Genomic DNA, 17,902 nt, shown 5'->3' on the forward strand with positions numbered 1-17,902 from the left:
ACATGGAGGGGAGCAAAGTGTGAGAAGGCTGGAAGGGTGGGAAGGGGATAGGAAAAACTGTTTTTGATGAGCATGTTTCCCTGCCTTATGCACTGCTTGCTTATAATAATGAGCAAAGTTCTCTTTGTTTTCCTTTATTAAGTAACTCTCATTTAGCTTTGACTTATGTGGGAATCGTGTGGATGGAGCAGGGCCTTCAAGAAAGTCTGCTTTATTGAATCAAATGCTTGATTTAAACAGTCAATGGAGAACAAGCACAATGGGATCTTGTATTCTTAAAAGACTTTAATCAGTCATGTGACTAAACATCTGCAGAGTAGTGTTTGCAAAAGCCTTCCTGTTCCTTCCTCATAACCTTCACTGAGGGTGTCCATGGTGCTTCTGGAGATTAGTCTCAGTCTTTTTATGGAGATTGGAAAGTAGGTATGGATCTGCGGTCAGTAATATTTTCTTGTTCCACTGCAACAAACTGATGTCATATTTGGTCTTCAGCAAATCATTTAACTTCTCTCTATTCCAGTTTTTCCTAAAATAGAGGAAAACAGCATCTCATTTGAGAAGATTGGTGATTTTCCCAAGATTCCTGGAACCAACGTGCTATGTCCATGTAAGGTGTTATTTTGACATTAGAAAGCAGTAATAAATTTTGTTGGGTATCGAGTTTCAGCAATTAGAAATGCTTTCTTTGATATCTAGCTTGCCAAAACATCTATACTGGTGTTTCCCTAAATGGTCCCTTGGGATTTTTAAACTTTCTGTAATTTAAGAGGCAGCTGTAAGGTGGTGGATAAAGGGAACAGGACCTGGAGCCAGAAACACCTGGCTTCTAGTTCCTCATCTGACTTATACTGGCTGGGGTCACTAGGTAAGTCACTCAACCCCTCAGGGCTCTAGACCACCCTCTAGGACTAAACATTGTTAAGAAGGCACCTTGGATTGGCAGAAGGTGTTTTTCTCAACCAAGGGTTTCTAATAACAATGAAATCACAGGTTCAGTCCCCATCCTGTCCCACGTATTGTTCTTCTCCCAAATTGATCTCAGTATCTACCTCAGTGGTTCTCAAACATTTTTGCATTAGACAGTCTTTGCTTTGACAGTCTGGTTAAGCCTATGGATCCTTCTTAGAGTTGTGTTTTTAAGTAGCTGAAGGAAATGTTAAATTTCAGTTAGAGGCCAGCAAAAATAAAGATGTGATTTTTTTTCCCATCCAAGTTCACAGACCCCCTGAAATCTATCCCTAGATCCCCTGGGGATCCCAGGGTAAGAACTCCTGCCTAGTCTTAAGACAGAACCTTTATGCCAGCCAGTGGTTGATATGCCTAATGGGAAGTGAAACTTCTACCAAAACTAAAAAGGAAATGAAATGAAGTGATCTAAGGACAGTTGTCCTTGAAAATAAGGTCAGAATTGGCAAAGTGTCCAAGAACTGGGGGGAAGGAATCTGAAACAGGAACCCCACCCTGACATACTTAGGTGTGACTGGATTGGACTCTGACTTTTGGTGACTGCCAAAAGCAAGACACACAATAACTTTTAAGTAAGCTTGCTGGCTTTCCACAGAATGCCAAGGTACACACCTCTGCCCTCACTTGCCACCTGTTACTCAACAGCATCCTGCACTCTGTTTGATGCCCACGCTAATCGGTTCAGGATTAAAGCTTAACTGTGCTGGGGAAAACAGGAAAGCAAGGGAAAAATCCACTGAACTAGGAGTCAGGAGATTTGGGACCTGGTTTCAGAAGCTTCATTGATTTGACTTGCTGACTACCATGGCCAGGGCACGTGACCCTGCGCCATATTTACTGCCATTTTCTATTTCACTGAGAAGGTGGGATGGCTGTGTGTGTGTGTGTGTGTGTGTGTGTGTGTGTGTGTGTGTGTGCACGCGCACATTTCCTCATGAATGTTGGGATTTCTCTTGTAAAACACAGTCCCAAAGAACCCTTGAAAGCATATGAAATTCTGGCAGTAGAAAAAGCCAAATTACCTTTATAGGTACATTTTTTAACCTCATCTAAAAATTACCTAGAGGCAGGAAGACCTGAATTAAAATCTGACCTCAGACACTTACTAGCTGTGTGACCTTGGGCAAGTCACTGCACTGTTTTTATGTCAGTTTCCTCATCTGTAAAATGAACTGGAGAATAAAATGGCACACAACTGCAGTATCTTTGCCAAGAAAACTCCAAATGGGCTCAAGAAGAGTTGGACATGACTGGAGTCAGATACAACTGAAACAAGTTAACAACAACAACAACAACAAATGATTGCCTGACCACATTTCCAAAAGTGGTATCTGCGCTCATCGAGTAAGATGGAATTTAAGTAATCATCTAGGTAACTTGCACTAAGACTTCCTTTCTCAAACATCTGAGTAAAACAATAATAATAATGAATTTCTATGGCACTTAAACTTTACACATTGCTTTATATACATTATTTCTTCTGAGTAACACAACAGTTCAGTCAAGTAGTGAATACAAGTATTTTCCCCATTTTACAAATAAGGCAACTGAGGTTCTGAGAGAGGTAGTGACCTCAAAGACTCTATCTACACTGCCGCTTGGTAATATCCCATTAAATCATTGCTCTGACCTCAAAGGTTTTTGGACCATTTCCTTTATTCTTCCTTTTCAATGTTTTCTCTGATCAGATAGGGCTTTGCTTTCTAGTACTCCCTCACTCCCTCCTTCCCCTCTCCCCTTCCTCTCTGACTTCTTTAATGGGAAACAGACTGTGCTCCTGGAGGGGGAAGGTCAACAGATCTGAAATTTGGTCTAGACCCTTCCACTCATTTGTCCTATGACCTTAGGTAAGTCTTTTCACATTTTTTTTTTGCGGTGTGTGTGTGTGTGTGTGTGTGTGTGTCTTAGTTTCTTCCTCTGGAAAATGGCTATAATGAGTTGCCCAGTACTGGTTATATACGCTTTCCTGGTTTTTCTTTGTTACTATCATCGATGCATTTAGATTTTCTTAACAACCTCCACCAATTTATCAGGCCCAGAAGATGCAAAGATAAAAAACCCAAACCCAAACCAGACCCTGCCCTTTGGAGTTGCCATTCTGCAGGCGAGTGGAGGAGGGGAACTGCATTTACCAGATAAATAAGTGCCAGGTAGCATTCCCATCGAAAGACTTCAGGGAAAGGCAGCCAGTCCCAGGTTCCACCACAGCCAGGACTTTAAGGAAGCTAGGGATTCTGAGAGGTTGAGACGAGGAGGAAATATCTGCCAGGTATTTAGGACTGCCTGTGCAGAGCCTGGAATGCCATGTAGGGTACACTGAGTTTCCTCCCAGGCTCAGGTGATTGGCAGCCTTCACCTGGCAGCTGTTGGCAATGAGAGAGGTAAGGAAGACACAGCGTCATCACTTTCTCTCTGTCCAATCTCTATGATGGTTTCAGGATATTAAAAGTGACAAAGAAACTGCTGTCTTGTCTGTCTTTGCGCTCTTCCCAGAAAGAAGAACGTTCTTCCCTTGGGGATGAAGACCTTGCCAAGGTTTTCTAGTCATTCCTCATCGACTTGCTAGGACTACCAGCCATGCCAGATATGTAAGAAGTATCCCAAATCTGGGATCCTGAAAAATCTAATTAAAGTTTAACTTCCTTAAGCAAATTCTCTCCCCAGTTCTCTGAAGCTAATGCAAAGTAATAAGAAAAGTAAGGTCTTTGGGAAAGGCTTCAAATACTGGAGAACAAGTCATTTTCAACACCTCTCAAGCCCTTGAGAAGACAAAAGCTAGCATTTAGATTGAGCCTTAAGGTTTGCAGAACACTTTACAATTACTATCTTTTGATCCTCACAATCACCCGGGGAGGTAGGTGCTATTATCTGAATTTTACACATGAAGAAACTGAGGTAGACAGAACAGATTTGAGCAATTACTGTTTAAAGCAAGACTCAATTCAGCTTTTTCTAACTCCATCTCCACTCCTACTAAACCCCTTAGAATGATTATTTGCAAATAAACACGTGTGACAATTATGAATTCCTCTTTTTAATTTACTGGAACTGGCCCCCTGTAGGTTCTGTAAGCCTTTGTTGGCCTAGTTTGAATTAGGGTTCTTAGTTTTAGAAGGAAGGAACCCCAGAGGCCATTTTCTAACCCACCCCCCTCATAAAGATGAGGAGACTGAGGCCCAGTGAAGGGGAAATGACTTTTCCAAGGTAATTATCTAGGTAACTTGCACTAAAACTCCTTTTCTCACAGGTAGCAAATAGCAGAGCCTGGATTTGAACCCTCTGGCTCTAAACCGTGGTGAAGCAACAACTAAAAAAGAATCTAGACTTTCACTAATTGAGATTGCTCTCCACATTAACCAGAACTGTCACTGATTTGTTCCACCCTGTTTTTGAAACAGTTTTGCAGTGGAGGATGGGATAAACCACAGTAGAGAGATCTTTGTTAGTTGCATGCTTCTAGGCCAGGTGAGTCAGGATCTAATCTCTTTGCAGAGCAGGTTAATGAATCACAAATGATTCCTTAGTTCTCGGCTTTGAACTTGTGCTCTGGCTGTTGGTAGGGCAGCCCAGTGGTGTCAGACTTAAATAGGAAGGGGGGAGGGGGCCCAGGAAACTGTACATGAGGATCCCCGGGGCCACCAGCTGACCTAGAAAACAGCACATTAACATCTACATTCTATTGTATTTTTATTTAATTTACTAAATATTTTCCTATTACATTTTGATCTGGTTTTGGCTGCACTCGGAATGTAGAGACACCTCGGGTTGATGGGCAAAGAAAGGGAAGGTTGTGCCCTCTGAGGCTGCCATTCTTCCATCTCCTACAAGCAACGGGCTGCAGCTTTAGCAGACCAAAGGAAAATTCTTCATTCTAAAGAAAGCCTTTGGAGCAATTCCAGGTCAATACAGATTAGAGTTGAGGGAGATAAATATAAATGCTTACTGACTGATTAACATTAGTTGATTATAATTTTTCTGATATAGGGATGATAGGGCTAGGAGGGCATTATATGTAATAATAGCTCACATTTATATAGCAGTTTACCATTTGCTTTCTTCACCAAGGAAGCTGAACAAGGAATATTTCCCCATTGTACAGATAAAGAAACAGAGGCTCTTTGAGGTTAGGTGACCTGCCTAAGAGTTAGCATGCATTTGTCTACCATTGCCATTTCAAGTCTTATTTATAATTTTTGTGTGTGATTTTATTAGATATAGAATAATAATAACAGCTGGCATCTACATAGTACATTAAGGTTTGCAAAGCACCGTACGTATGTGATAGAGCAGGTGTCAAGCTCATGTTGCAGCCCAAGCCATATTAAAATGTAATTGGGAAATAGTTAACAAAATAAACATACAATGAAATAGAGATAATTTTAATATGTGGGAGTTTTAAGCTTCCCTTCTAGTTTTATTTTTATTATTTTTTCAACATCCATTTTTATAAGATTTTCAGTTCCAAATTTTTTTCTGCTTCCTTCCCCCTCCCCAAGACAGCAAGTAATCTGATATAGGTTATACATGTGCAATCATGTAAAACACATTTCCACAATATGTGGTTTTCTAAGCCCACCCCCCCCCTGCACAGGAATTCTCATTTGAGTTTGACACCAATGTTATAAGAGAACACCCAGTGTAGAAACTCTCTTTATTTATGCAGATAAAACAAATATCTGTAATGTCTGTTTGTTGAATTTTCAGGATTAGCTACTGTTAGAAGGCATTTTGAGGGACAGTGGACCCTTTCTTGTTCCTTAAAATCAAAAAGCCTATAGGAGGTCACTGAGTCAAATCACCCAGTGGTAATTTCCACAAGAGCTTTGTGGAACAATGGGGTACAGTAAAGTGAGTGCTCAGTTGAGAGTTAAGGGGGCCTGGATTCCAATTCTTTTTCTATCAGTTACTAAGTGACCATGGTGAAATCACTTTGACTCTTCAATTCAATTCAATAAACATTTACTATATGTCTAGGTGACCCAGTGGAAAGAGTGCTGGGCCTGGAGTCAGGAAGACCCGAGTTCAAATCCAGCCTCAGACACCAGCTGTGTGATAATGGGCAACATGCTTGCCTCACTTTCCTCATCTGTAAAATCAGGTGGAGAAGGAAATGGCAAACCACCCTAGTATCTTTGCTGAGAAAACCTCAAACGGGGTCACAGAGAGTCAGACGTGACTGACCAAGAACACGTGCCTTTCTGGACCTGCCTCAAATTTTCTTCTCTGTAAATGATGGTATTGGACTAGATGTCTTTAAGGTCCTCTCTGGCTCTAAACCAATGATCCTGTGAGAAGTGCAGCCCGATGCTGGAGACCAGGCTCCAGTGGTCATCTCCTGGGACCTCTCTTCCTCTCCCCCCTCTCAGGAATGGGGAAGGCCTAAGGCCTCCTGAGCTCAACAGACAACCACTAGATGGTGATCTCCAGAATCCTGCTCCTTATGGGAGATCTCAATTATTTTAGTAATTATTTACAAAGCTTGGCTACGTTTAGATACGTTGTATAATACTTACATTAAACAAGACTGCAACAATTCTGGGATTTGGCTCAGTTCAATGAAGATGTACTAAGTTTCTTCTAGGTGTTGATGTAGAGCATCGAAAAGGTGGCGCTAGCATCCAGTACCCATCAAGGTGTGTCCATCAGTATCTAGAGAGGTAGCACCATTTGCTGAATATTGAAGCTGATCATTATTCTTTTGGGGTGGGGGTGGGTTAGGCTTTTTTTTTTTTAAACAGGAACTTTGTGGTGAGAATACCCTCAAGTCCTGGTTGTGGTTTGTTCTTTGTTCTCCAAGAGGACCATGATATCAGCGAGATGATAACAGGGCTTGCAATTGACTTTGATTTGAGTGAGGGAGGGCTGTGAAAGGTCACCGGCCTCATTTTCTCCTCCAGAGCCATCTGGGTCTAGCGGCCAGATATACATTGGGTCGACTGGAGATGGCCCAGGATTCAGCGGGCGATGTTCGGCCCCTTTTAAGCTAAGGTCTTTTCAAGAGCTCACTTTGAGTGAGGCAATGTCCATTCTGTGAATAGGCCTCTTTAAGAAATGAATCAAGGGATGGCAGCTCTTACAGGAAAAAAAAAATCAAACTGGGAGGGGAAGACCCTTAGAGTTGCTGGGCAAAAGAGAAACAGTTACTATTTACATGTACTCTGAGCCAGGAGGGCCCAAAAAATAACCATTAGTGCTGCTTGGGTAACCTTTTGTTGTCTAGCCTGTGAGCTCCAGAGTGAATTTAGGTTTAAGGCTTGGTCTTTGAGAAAGAAATCTAGCCAGTGAACCCCAAGTTAACTAGGTAGCTTTTGGTCGGTTTTCCCTTTCTTTAGCAGAACACCCTCAGGTCAGGGGAGAGGGGTAAGTAAAGGGTAAGCTTGTGCTTCTTGGAACAAAATACAACTCACTCTATCCTCAGAATGCACAGAATTGCTCACTGAATATGTGTTCCTCAAAGATTAAAAAAAGAGTAAATCTAATTTTATTTTAAAAGGTAGATGAAATGTAGGCAAAGGGCAGAAATAACATCAGTTAGATTACTCCTTAGGAATGGCTTCACCTAATTTGTATCTGGTTTCCCACACCTACATCATAATAAAAGTATTTTACCTGTGCTATCTCATCAAGTCCTTTCCACAACCCCTGGGAGGGAGGTGCAATCAATATCTCTACTTTAGAGAGAAGAAAACTAAGGTTCAAGAGGTTAGTTGACCTGCCCCAGGTAAACACCTCCTCCTTGTCTAAAGGACGATTAGAACTCAGGTTTGACCATGTAGAGAACACTTGCTTTAGTTTCCTGTTCATCAGAATTCTATCTTGCTTGTTACCCCCTTCACAATAATACTTTTATTATACAGTGCAGGTAATTTTTTTTTAAGTTGGAAGGAACAGAGAAGACATTCATTTTATGTCAGATACTAGTTAAACTAGCCACAGGCCTTGACCATGTCACCATTAAAATGATTATTTTGTATTCTGTCATAATGCTCAACTTAAGTAGATCCCAGGTTCAACGATACTAGAATATTGGCTATTTCCATGACAGGAGAAGTTTGCACTCAGTACATTTTGGGGTTTTAATCTTCATTCTTTATCACTACCGCTGTCCTTAAGAAATGGAACGGATATCATGCAATTGTAGCTGTCACATGTTGTAGTTTTATTTCAAGACAATGTTTTATCATTTTGGGGATGGAAAAGAATGAAATATAGGGCTCGACTTTGTGAAAACCTTCTGACCTAGTCCTTGCTGGTTTCCAACGTAAGCCTTAAAGTTGCTTAAGGACTGTTCTAGTTTTCTTATCGTTCTTTGCTGGACCCAGCCTCAAGAGGTAAAGTGATTCGGGTTATTTTTGAAGTTGGAGGTAGTTAAGCCTAGAAAACGCTTCAGTGGAGAGCACTGTACTCACACTCAGCCGGTAGAGGCTTAGAGGCAACTGCCCTTTTTCCTCTCTCTGGTGATTCAATTATTGCTTCCTCCTTCCGGCTCAGAGCTCTGGTCCAATTGAAAGAGCGCTCTATTTAAGAGTCCCAGGACCTGGATTCAAATCTCACTACCTGTGCGACCTCAGTCAACTCCCCTTTTCTATTAAAATAACGGGGTCGTTTCCAGCTCTGAATTTACGAGCCCGTAGGCATTAGACCCTCTAGCACTCCTCGGCCTCCCCTTCGTCCCGAGCCTGCCGTTCGCGGACTTCACCACGCTTCCTGCCGTCCCGAGTGGGCACGTTCGGATGGGGAGAAGCTTCCTGGGGAAGGCTCGGGGGTCCCCGGCCACGCGTGCACGCCCGGGAGCAGCCGGCCGGCTCGCGGAGCCCCCCCAGCCCGCTTCCCCGGGTGGCTAGAGGTGCGCGTGGGCCAGCACGTGCCGACCCCAGCTCTGCCGCCTTCCAGCTAGACCACGACCGGGACACCTGGTCCCAAAGTCAGTCGCAGAGCCCAGGGGGCGGGGCGGCCTCGTCCTTGCCGGCGGCTGCCATTGGCTGGCCCGCGCGTCCGTCCGGTTCCTCGGGGCCGCGGGTCGGCTCCTGGCTCTCCAGCCCGGAGCCCCAACGGACCGGAGGCGCGGGGGCGGGGCGGGCGACGCGTCATCGCCGGCAGGCCCCGCCCCTCCCCGGCCCCGCCCCCGGAGGCGGCCCCAGCCTTCATCCCTCGAGCTCCGCACACGTTAGCCCCAGTCTGTGGCCTCCCTCCTCCCCCTTCCTCAGCCATCCTCGAGACCACCTCCGCCGCCGCCGCCGCCGCCGCGGGGAGCCCGCCGCCCGCTGCCGCCCTCGCGCGCGCCCCCGCCTCCGCGCCCCGCGCCCGCACGAACGTTCGTCCGCGTCCCCCGCGGTCTCGTCAGCGGCAGCGGCGGCGGCGAGAGAGAGGCGAGGCGGCGCGTGGGCCGGCGGGCCGGCCATGGAGGCGGACGGGGCCGGGGAGCAGATGCGGCCGCTGCTGACCCGGGTAACGACCCTCCCACCCCAACAGCCCCCTGCCCCGCCCCCCCGTGCCAGGCCCCCCCCCACGCCGGCCTCCCGAAGCCCGCCACACAAAGGCTCGGCCGCCGCCGCCGCCGCCGCCCGGCCCCTTTGTGTGGGGCGGCCGGGCCGGCCGGCGTGGCGGGGCGGGGCGGGGCGGGCCCGCATCCCCATCCCGGCTCCCTCCCCGGCGCGGCAGTCCCCGGCCCCGAGCCCCGGGCGGGGCGGGGCGGCGCGGCCGTCCGGCCCCGGCGCCACCTGCCCCGCGCCCCCCGTGAGTATGCCCGGAGTATCTGGGCGGCCGCGGCTGCGCCCGCACGTGCCCCTGCCCGGGGTCGGGGGGCCTTTGTGGGCCGGACACGTGGGCGTGGGGGGCGCGTGTGTCCGGGCCCCCGGGGTCTCCGCCCAAGCCCCCTCCTCCTCCCCGGGACCCGCCCTCAGGTGGGCTCCTCGAGGCCTCTGACACCGACTTCCTGCTCCTGGGGAGACCGCGCAGCTGGGCCCCCGAAGTGGTCTCCCCTTCCGCCTCGCCGGGACTCGGAAAATCGGGGCTTCGTGGGCTCTGGCTGGGGGTGGGAGGAAGAACGGTCCATTCGCGGGGTTTCGAGCCCAGATCCTCCTCCTCCTCCCTCCTTCCTGGCCTCGGGCCGTTTTCGCTGTTCTTTTTAATGCGGTTGTGTCTGCCTGGGCTGTCATCCGTCTCTTGGACGAACTTGATTAAACAACCTGAAAACACCCAGGGGAAACCGAGGCACAGGGAAGCGAATGGTTTAGCAGGAGTTGGAAGTCAGGATGAGGAAATGAGGGCAGGGTGACAGACCAGGAAATTAACTGGTCTTGTGTGGTCTTTGATTAAAACTGTCCTATCGCTTGCGCTTCGTACTTTAAGTGTGTATGAGATTGGGTGGTGTCTCTGCTGGAAGCTTGTTAGGGACCACAACGCCAGGAAGAAAGGTAGTGCTGGTCAGACTTCTTCAGCCTGTGATAAAATGGGAAACTTGGGGGCACGTTCCGGGGTAGGTTCCAGCCAGGTGGGGGCCGGGGAAGGTCATAGGTGTGAGAAGTGTACTTCGGCTCTATGCCCTCAAGGAGTTTACCTTCTCCTTGGGAAGAGAATAACCGAAACAACCCAAGAAACTGTATACCCCCAAATGATGATACAGCCAGTAATTGCTCGCAGAGGTCAGAGAGAAGAAATAGATGAGTGTGCCTAATTATGACTCCTTGGCTCCCAGGAAAACCAGCCCTTCCCACATCTCTCTGATCGCTTGAAGAGATGGCTGATTGCTGTGAAGCTATTCATCAATTCTCACTGATGTTTCTCTTTGACTTAGAATAAGGCAAAGAAGTGGTATAAAAATAGCGTCGCGCTTTGATGTTCTCTGCATGCCGGCAGTTGTCATCTAATATGGAAAAAAATCAGTCTGTGTACAATATTGTAATCTATTGGTCAGTAATCTGAGCTCTCAGTTTCATGCCATAATTTGATCTCTTCCAACATGCTATGATTCTAGCTGATCATTGGCGTGTGGGAGTCATTTATCTTGGGAATATAACTTGTTCTGCTTAAGTACCAAAAATGAGTCATTGTAGTCAGATAACAAACTTTCAGTCTTCTCTGGTGCTGTTTAAAGCCTGTATCACAAAAACTCTGTAGAATGACCAAAAAAAGGGAGTCTCAAACTGAATGCTGTGATTGATTTATTTCAGGTAAATGTTTAATGCAACAACAATTGCCAGTAGAACGACAAAAAAATTGAAGTTTTATGTAGATTTGCCTGATGGGTGGAAAACAGATGCTGCTATTTATATTTTCAGAAATGATAGTAAGAGAAAAATTATGAATTTTATTTTTATGAATTTTTAAATGAATATTTATTTTATTAATCCTTTTTTTCACTGACCAAATCAAGCTAACCTTTTTGGACACCTGCTACGTCCACAGAACTGCTGGGGGTACAGAAGGCATAAAAAACAGTTCCTGTCCCCAGGGAATTGACAGTCTTCTCATAGAGACAAAGCATGCATATGTACAAAATTAAATAGCAAAACACATCTGTAGAAAAGATGTCAAGGCAGTATATGCTTCATTGCTAGATTAATTATGCAGAAAATAATAATGGCTGTAGGAATTCAGAGTAGGGAGAACTCACCTTAGATCAAGAATTTTTTCCTTTGTATTGGATGGTGCATTGCCAAAAATGAATTGGCTTCTTCTTGATCTTTAAAAAAAAAAGCTTTCTATTTGTTATTTCACAAATGATTATATAAGTAGTGTGGCAAGACAAATATAGCAGGATTGTAGTTACCTCTCTAATTATGCTTATCCTTTCTTGTCTTAGTAGGCTATCTACAATAAAGGGAGAGAAAGAGAATCTTTCTTATATCCAGATGGAGGTGGAAAAAGATTGTTTGGATTGGTGTGGTAGAAATGTTTATAGTATATGGGGATTTTCTTTTGAGTAGGGGTAGGTTATGAAAATTCAGGTATTTTGTTTTGTGTTATTGTAGTTTGTTAAGATTCTGTGATTTTGGAGAATTCTGTTGTAAGTTGCAAAGAGGATTCAGATCCCAGCCTCCTTTTACTAACTGATGAAAATGTTATTCAATCTCTCTTAACATTAATATCCTCATCTGTAAAAGGGGAATAATTAGTATAAAGTGTTAACCTACATCTTAGGGCTGTTAGGAGGAAGAGTATTCTAGTATTAGAGTGCTTGGCCACAGAGGTGTTTGTCAACATCCTGTAATGAGGTGGCATGCTTCCTCTTTCCTGCCCCCTGTCTTATGTTTTGCCACAAATATGATATTTAAATTAAATGGGATATACAACTGGCAAAATAAAAAGAAAACCGGGTGTTTCAGAGTTATTGTTGTTTCCTTTAGCAGAAAGTGACTTCTGATTTAATGTCTCTCTATTTATTTAACTGCATCTTTTGTAGCTGCTGATTTTTGAGGGGTACTTTAATTTTCATAAGGATCAAAGAGAGAGCTTTATAAGTCTGTACAAGGACAAACAGTTCACTTTTTGAATGAGTTTTTTTTTAATCTTGGGATAAAGTAGGAGTATTTTCCTACATAAAAGAAGGTAACAATAAAATTTTCACCTGTTTTTGTACAGTCAGTGATTTTATTTCATTGAAGGATTACTTGAGGCTTACAATTTGGGGAGATATTTTAGGAATATGTTGACTATATCACACCCTTTTTGAAAAAAAGACCTATTGGGACCTTAGTATGAGGCTGTGTTTGGAATTCTACTTACTATTATAAGCTTTTATTCTTAATAGCAGATGGTCATGTTAACCAATGAAGAAAAAGGGGATGTGAACTTTAAAAGGAAGAGCCAAGATTAGACCAGGCCAGAACCATCATATTGTCCAGTCATAGTTCATTTCCCAGGAAGCCAACATTTTGGGTACTTTTATTATTAAGTCGCAACCCAGGTTAGTCTTGAATTTTACATGTACTCTTGAGCTAGTGTGGTGGTGTAGATAAGCCCTAACTTGTACATTTTACAAAACAGATTCCCATTGCCTCCAACAAAGATAACTCTGCATTCTGTTCTTTAGGTTAGAGTCTGGGTTTCAGTAGATTGATTGTAATTGCCTGCATTCTGGATTGAAGATGTTAATCCCTTTTCCTGACAAAGTTGTTTGTTCAGATCACCAGTTAATCTAGACACAGAACTAACTTGATGTTCTTGATTCTGCAGTCACACCTTTTAGAAGTCTTTTTTTCAAAAGGACCAAAGGGAAGTAAGTGTGAAACCCAAATCTGGAGAGTGACAGCAGCTATTACTGGAAAATTAATCAATTCACCAAGTGTTTTCTAACAAAATAAACTATTTCCTCTAATTTTTAAGAATTATATAAACTACTACTAACTTTAATTTTCAAGAATTATTGGTCTTCCTCATGAGTCTTATGGACTAGTTTATTCCTGAATTTCTTTAGGTTCCAAGCTCAGGGTTGTGATTTTTTTTCTCCTGTTTTTTTTTTTGACTCCAGGAATGCCATTGTTCATTAATTCTCCTATCATATTTCAATTCAAACATTTATTCAGTGCCTGCCATATACAAAAATTGGAATGCAAAGTTTAAAAAAAAGAGCATTGTTGCTCTTTTCAAGGAGTTTATGGTCTAGTAAGACAGGTGATCTCTTCTAAGATCAAGTGATCTAGACTTTTAGATTGGATTGAATCTCTGCATGAGGTCTTTGAAAAATGAAAATATTTTTGAAAATTCATTCATATTTGTGAGAGGCCCACACTTTCTTCAGCTTTACACTTGTGTTTTGGAATGCTTTCTATAAGAATATAAAGAAAAGAAAAATTAATAATGTTTTCTCTGGTTATTTGCTTTGAAGTAATTATTTTTATATTTTATGCCATTGGACCTAGTAAGAAAGATATAATGACATACTTTTATTAGATCATGATTTATTCTAAACATTTTTCAGTTGGGGAAAAAAAGACTAGATGATATCCAAGAATTTCTACTTTCTGGAAATGGTACATTCCTCTAAAAAGTTGGTAGCAAAGAACATTTATATATAAAGGAAATCATCTTTATGCGAACAGTAACAAAGTGTTTCATTAAAAGCCAACTTCCCCCTTTTGTCTCTGTCTCCATTGTCTCACATATGGTAGGCACTTAATAAATGCTTGTGGATTGGGTTTTTAGTTGAAAAATTTTGGTGAAGAGTTTTAAGATTTCTTTGTTAGTTTGCAGTGTAGGCTACACTCTTTCTCTAAACCTGTCCTTGTGTGTAATTTACACATATTGTATTATTTTTCAGTGTATACCTGTGTATATCTTTCTCCTCTCAAAGAGATTTCATTTTAGGTCCATAGTCTAAATGGCATAGAAGTAATATGTTGATGATGGGGAGTTGTCAGCTGTCTGGATCCTGCTATTATTCACTTAACATTTACTTTTTTTTTAAAAGCACTTTGTGGTACTTCCTTGGTTTTGAGTTCTTCTCTCCTTCTAATGCAGCCCTTTTCAACCTCAGACCATAAGAATTTCTCCCATGGTCTCCTGATCTTCATTGACAACTGCAAGAACCTTGTACTTCTCTCCTTTTGTTTGCATAGAGGTATACTGCAAATAACTGCTCCCTGGTTGGTTTTATCTGAGGTGGGTTGTGTTCTATTTTGAAAATTCTTTGAATTCATTGTTTCTTATCTTATAAGATGAATTTAATTGCATCATTCATTCTGTAAGTGAGAATTATTATAAAATTAGTCTAATTTTAGTAAGTTGCGTGAGGGAAGGGCCTTTTAGGGGTGGGGGTTTCAGTGCTTCGGTAAGTACTTAGTTAATAGATGTTTGTCGAATTTGAATAAGGGATTGAATCCTTGGTCTGCTGGTGTGGGGATTCTTTGTATCCTAGTTGACTTCTAAGTTAATTCTCCATGCCTTCTTATCCCATGTGATTCTTGACCATGTCTTTCTGTAAATCTCCCTAACAAGATCCACGCAGTATACTGGAATCTTTCTTCTCTCTTTTTAAAAAATAATTTTGAGTACCAATGTAATACTAAGGCCTTCCTTCTACCTCTTTTACTCTAGCTGTATTGTTGACCTTTTTTGTTTATATATTTGATGCCTCTCATATCAGTTCTTATAATGTGTATAAAAATCGGTAGAATCCTCATAATTGCATTTCCACTATTTCGAATGGAATCATTATGTTACTTATTGAATTTTGTTCTGCTTGATAGCAGTTTGTCTTTCTTACCAGCTCTTTATGGATGCTTTGGAACTGTTTTCCTGGGCACATCTTACCTTTGAAATGATGATGCTTTCTTTTTTTTTTCAGATGCCACTGTGTAGTTACAAGGTATTTTTTGTTAAAAAGTGGTTACTTTGTCTTTGCAGTTTGCTTGAAGGTTCAAAGTCATGGTTATTACTCTTGGCTCAGGTTGTAGTGATTTTTCTTTTTCTTCCTTTAAACTTTATGACACATAGAAAGCACTAGGGCAGAAAGCTAACTTTATGAAACTGGTTGGTATTCCTGGTGGTTCTAATGAATGATGCATGTTGTTTGATGTTAAAGACTGTGAAAGAATAATTTATTGATCTGGCACATGAGCTGTTAGCAGTATGGATCTTTTTTCTTCTTGTATAATGCTCAGATTTGCTTAATTTTAATAATTTAAAAGTTATTTAGAAAACTTGTCAAGAAAATGCTCCATCTTCTATTCAGTGACAGGCAAACTCTTAATATTTGGTTGGTGTTTCAGGGGTGGTTAGCACAGATGGCTATTGAAAGATACTCTGATATGTCTGAATCTCCTAATCTGTTATGTCATAAAGGCACCACATCAAGACAAAAGTTGCTGATACACATGTATCAGTAGAGTGAACATCTGAATCACATAATGTGCTTAACTTGGAGCTTTGAGTGCATTCGACCTTTGGAAATTATGAGTTTGCAGATTACTAATGTGCTGACCCACCTCTTGTTTTGAGTCACTTTCTATCCAGGGGTTTTAGGCTGGTGGGGTATTAGAGTGAGGGAGTATTGGGGAGAGATTGAGGATGATATTTATGAATGAGTATTTCAGGATTTGGAAACAGGTGCTTATTTTTATTGATTTTTATCATCTAAACTCTCATTTACCCTTAAAAAATATATCAGAGATCCTGAAATCTAAATATGTGAACTTTTTTTGCCTAGATTAAGAAATATTTGTGTAAAAGTAAATCAGAAGGTTTAATTATAGAAGTAAGCATTTTAAACGTTATTGTACTTTTGCTGTATAACTATTGTCCTTATACATTTATTTAGCCTTTGCTTCCTTCTTTTCAAGAATTTACAATAAAAGTAAGACTAGGTATTAGAGTAATAATGCTAATGGTTTCATATGTATATTGCTTCATTTGATTTGATCCTTATCTTTGGTAGTGGGTGCTGTAGGCTGGGGCATTGACTGTGCATTCCTTAATGCTGACCATTTTTTGAAAGTCTTTAAATTTACATCACTGTGATCTTCTCTAATGACCAAAACCTTGTTTTGAAGAGAAAGGTTCCATCCCAGACTCTCAGATCTAGGCTACTGGACCGGGTTGGGGAGCAGAGGCCCAGTACAAACCAAGCAGAAGCTGAAGGCCAGCAGTCTTTGAACTGCAAGGACAGAAAAGTGGGGGGTGCCTGAATGGGAAACCAAGGCTAGTTCTTCAGGGTGCCGATTGTGAAGCCAGAGGCAGTGATGGTGCCCAGAGAAAGCTAAGTGAAACCCAGGAGCCCAGTCAAGCTTAGGAGAACCTCTGGGATCTGAGAAACAGGGTAAGGAACAAAGGCTTCAGTAGGAAGTGAGAAAAAGGCTGTTTAGCTAAAAACAGACTTCCAGGTTGTGATTTTATGGATACATAAATGTTCATCCCTAAAAGCTGGAATGTAGTTGGGCCCTCTGCTTCAGTTTCCCATGGATTTCCTTTAGCAGAAGAGCACTTGCAGGTCTCATTATTGACCACAACAGTGGTGCTATGGCACCTCAATAGGGAGGGCATTTTTTTTCTTTCCAGGGTTTCCTTGCACTCCAGATCATGTGTTGCTAATTCTGTGACCGGAAGGTAGTAGGCTGGTTCCCCAATCCTCTCTTTTGACCACCAAGAGTTTTGCCTGTGTCAGTCCTGGGGACTGCTTTCTTTCCAGCATTGCTGAGGAGTGTGGGGGTGGTAATAGGTCCTGGCCTGGGTAATTCTGGCTCCCTGTGTTGGTGGGTAGGGCAGAGACTAGTGAAGTACAAGGGGCATTTTTATTGATTTGGGTATTGGGGTTGGTGGGCTACCACACTTAACTTCTGAATGTTGAGAAAAGATAACAATAGCTAATGTTATACAGAAATTAAAAGGTGCCTAGATTATCTCATTTATCTTCCTTGTTTTGTTGTCTTGCTTCTTGTGGACCTAGTCTAGGCAGAGGCTTCCTGTGCAGGGACTATTCTGGGGTGCTCCCAGTGGTCCCTTCCCCTCCTTCAATGTACCGTGTCCTTTCACTTTCCTAAAACCATCACTCATGGTCGTATCCACTGGATTGGCCTTTAATAATTAGCCAGTAGACACAAGTAGCTTAAAACTAAGGCATTTACTAAGTAGATGTCATTGTTAGAACCATAGTTAACAAAAAATTTCCCATGGCAAACATGAGGCTTTCTCACCTATGGCTCTATATACTGTCTTTTTTTCCTCCCTTCTGGCTTTGTGGTGCTTCTCTCAGCAAAATGGATTTGCTTGGCAGATTGCTCCGTGGGGCTCCCTGGACCTGTTGTTCTGTGTGCCTCAGCTTCCCCATTTAGGGCTGGCTTTCTTCTGGCCTGCCAGCAGTGTCACCCCTTAATTGTCTGGGGTCCTAAGGGCTGCTAGGCCCCTTCCTCACTGAGTGTGGCTTCTTTATTGAAGGAGTATTTCTGCTGTGAAACCCCATGGCTATTTTGGGAGGGAGACAGGTAACTTTATCAATGCA

The 17,902-nt window shown here is 42.8% G+C and overlaps 2 protein-coding genes across 6 annotated transcripts in view; one reads left to right on the top strand and one right to left on the bottom strand.

Moving 5' to 3' along the window:
• Positions 1 to 265: 265 nt before the first annotated feature.
• On the bottom strand, positions 266 to 9,177 carry LOC110212993 (uncharacterized). 2 transcript variants are annotated; one of them, XM_078151314.1, is made up of 3 exons: positions 8,376 to 9,177; positions 6,480 to 6,615; positions 266 to 526 (listed from the first exon to the last, which is right to left on the bottom strand). In XM_078151314.1, exon 1 carries the CDS (start codon positions 9,175 to 9,177, stop codon positions 8,860 to 8,862), a length of 318 nt encoding a protein of 105 aa, XP_078007440.1. In that variant the 3' UTR covers positions 266 to 526; positions 6,480 to 6,615; positions 8,376 to 8,859. The 2 variants fall into 2 exon arrangements, with proteins under 2 accessions (XP_078007440.1, XP_078007437.1); XM_078151311.1 differs by having other exon boundaries at positions 6,480 to 9,177.
• Positions 9,178 to 9,264: 87 nt separating this feature from the next.
• The window catches only part of SLC4A7 (solute carrier family 4 member 7), a 121,645-nt gene continuing 113,007 nt past the window's right edge, over positions 9,265 to 17,902 (top strand). Inside the window, exon 1 of one of the 4 annotated variants that reach the window (XM_078151308.1) lies at positions 9,265 to 9,414. In XM_078151308.1, coding sequence (XP_078007434.1) covers positions 9,367 to 9,414 — 48 coding nt within the window. In that variant the 5' untranslated portion in view covers positions 9,265 to 9,366. Of the gene's footprint in view, positions 9,415 to 14,283; positions 14,569 to 17,902 lie in introns of those variants that run through there. The other 3 variants (XM_020993181.2, XM_078151305.1, XM_020993179.2) reach the window with 3 other exon arrangements.

The sequence above is a fragment of the Phascolarctos cinereus genome, unplaced genomic scaffold (assembly GCF_003287225.1).
Source record: "Phascolarctos cinereus isolate Bilbo 61053 unplaced genomic scaffold, phaCin_HiC Scaffold_1;HRSCAF=81, whole genome shotgun sequence".
Lineage (NCBI taxonomy): Eukaryota > Metazoa > Chordata > Mammalia > Diprotodontia > Phascolarctidae > Phascolarctos > Phascolarctos cinereus.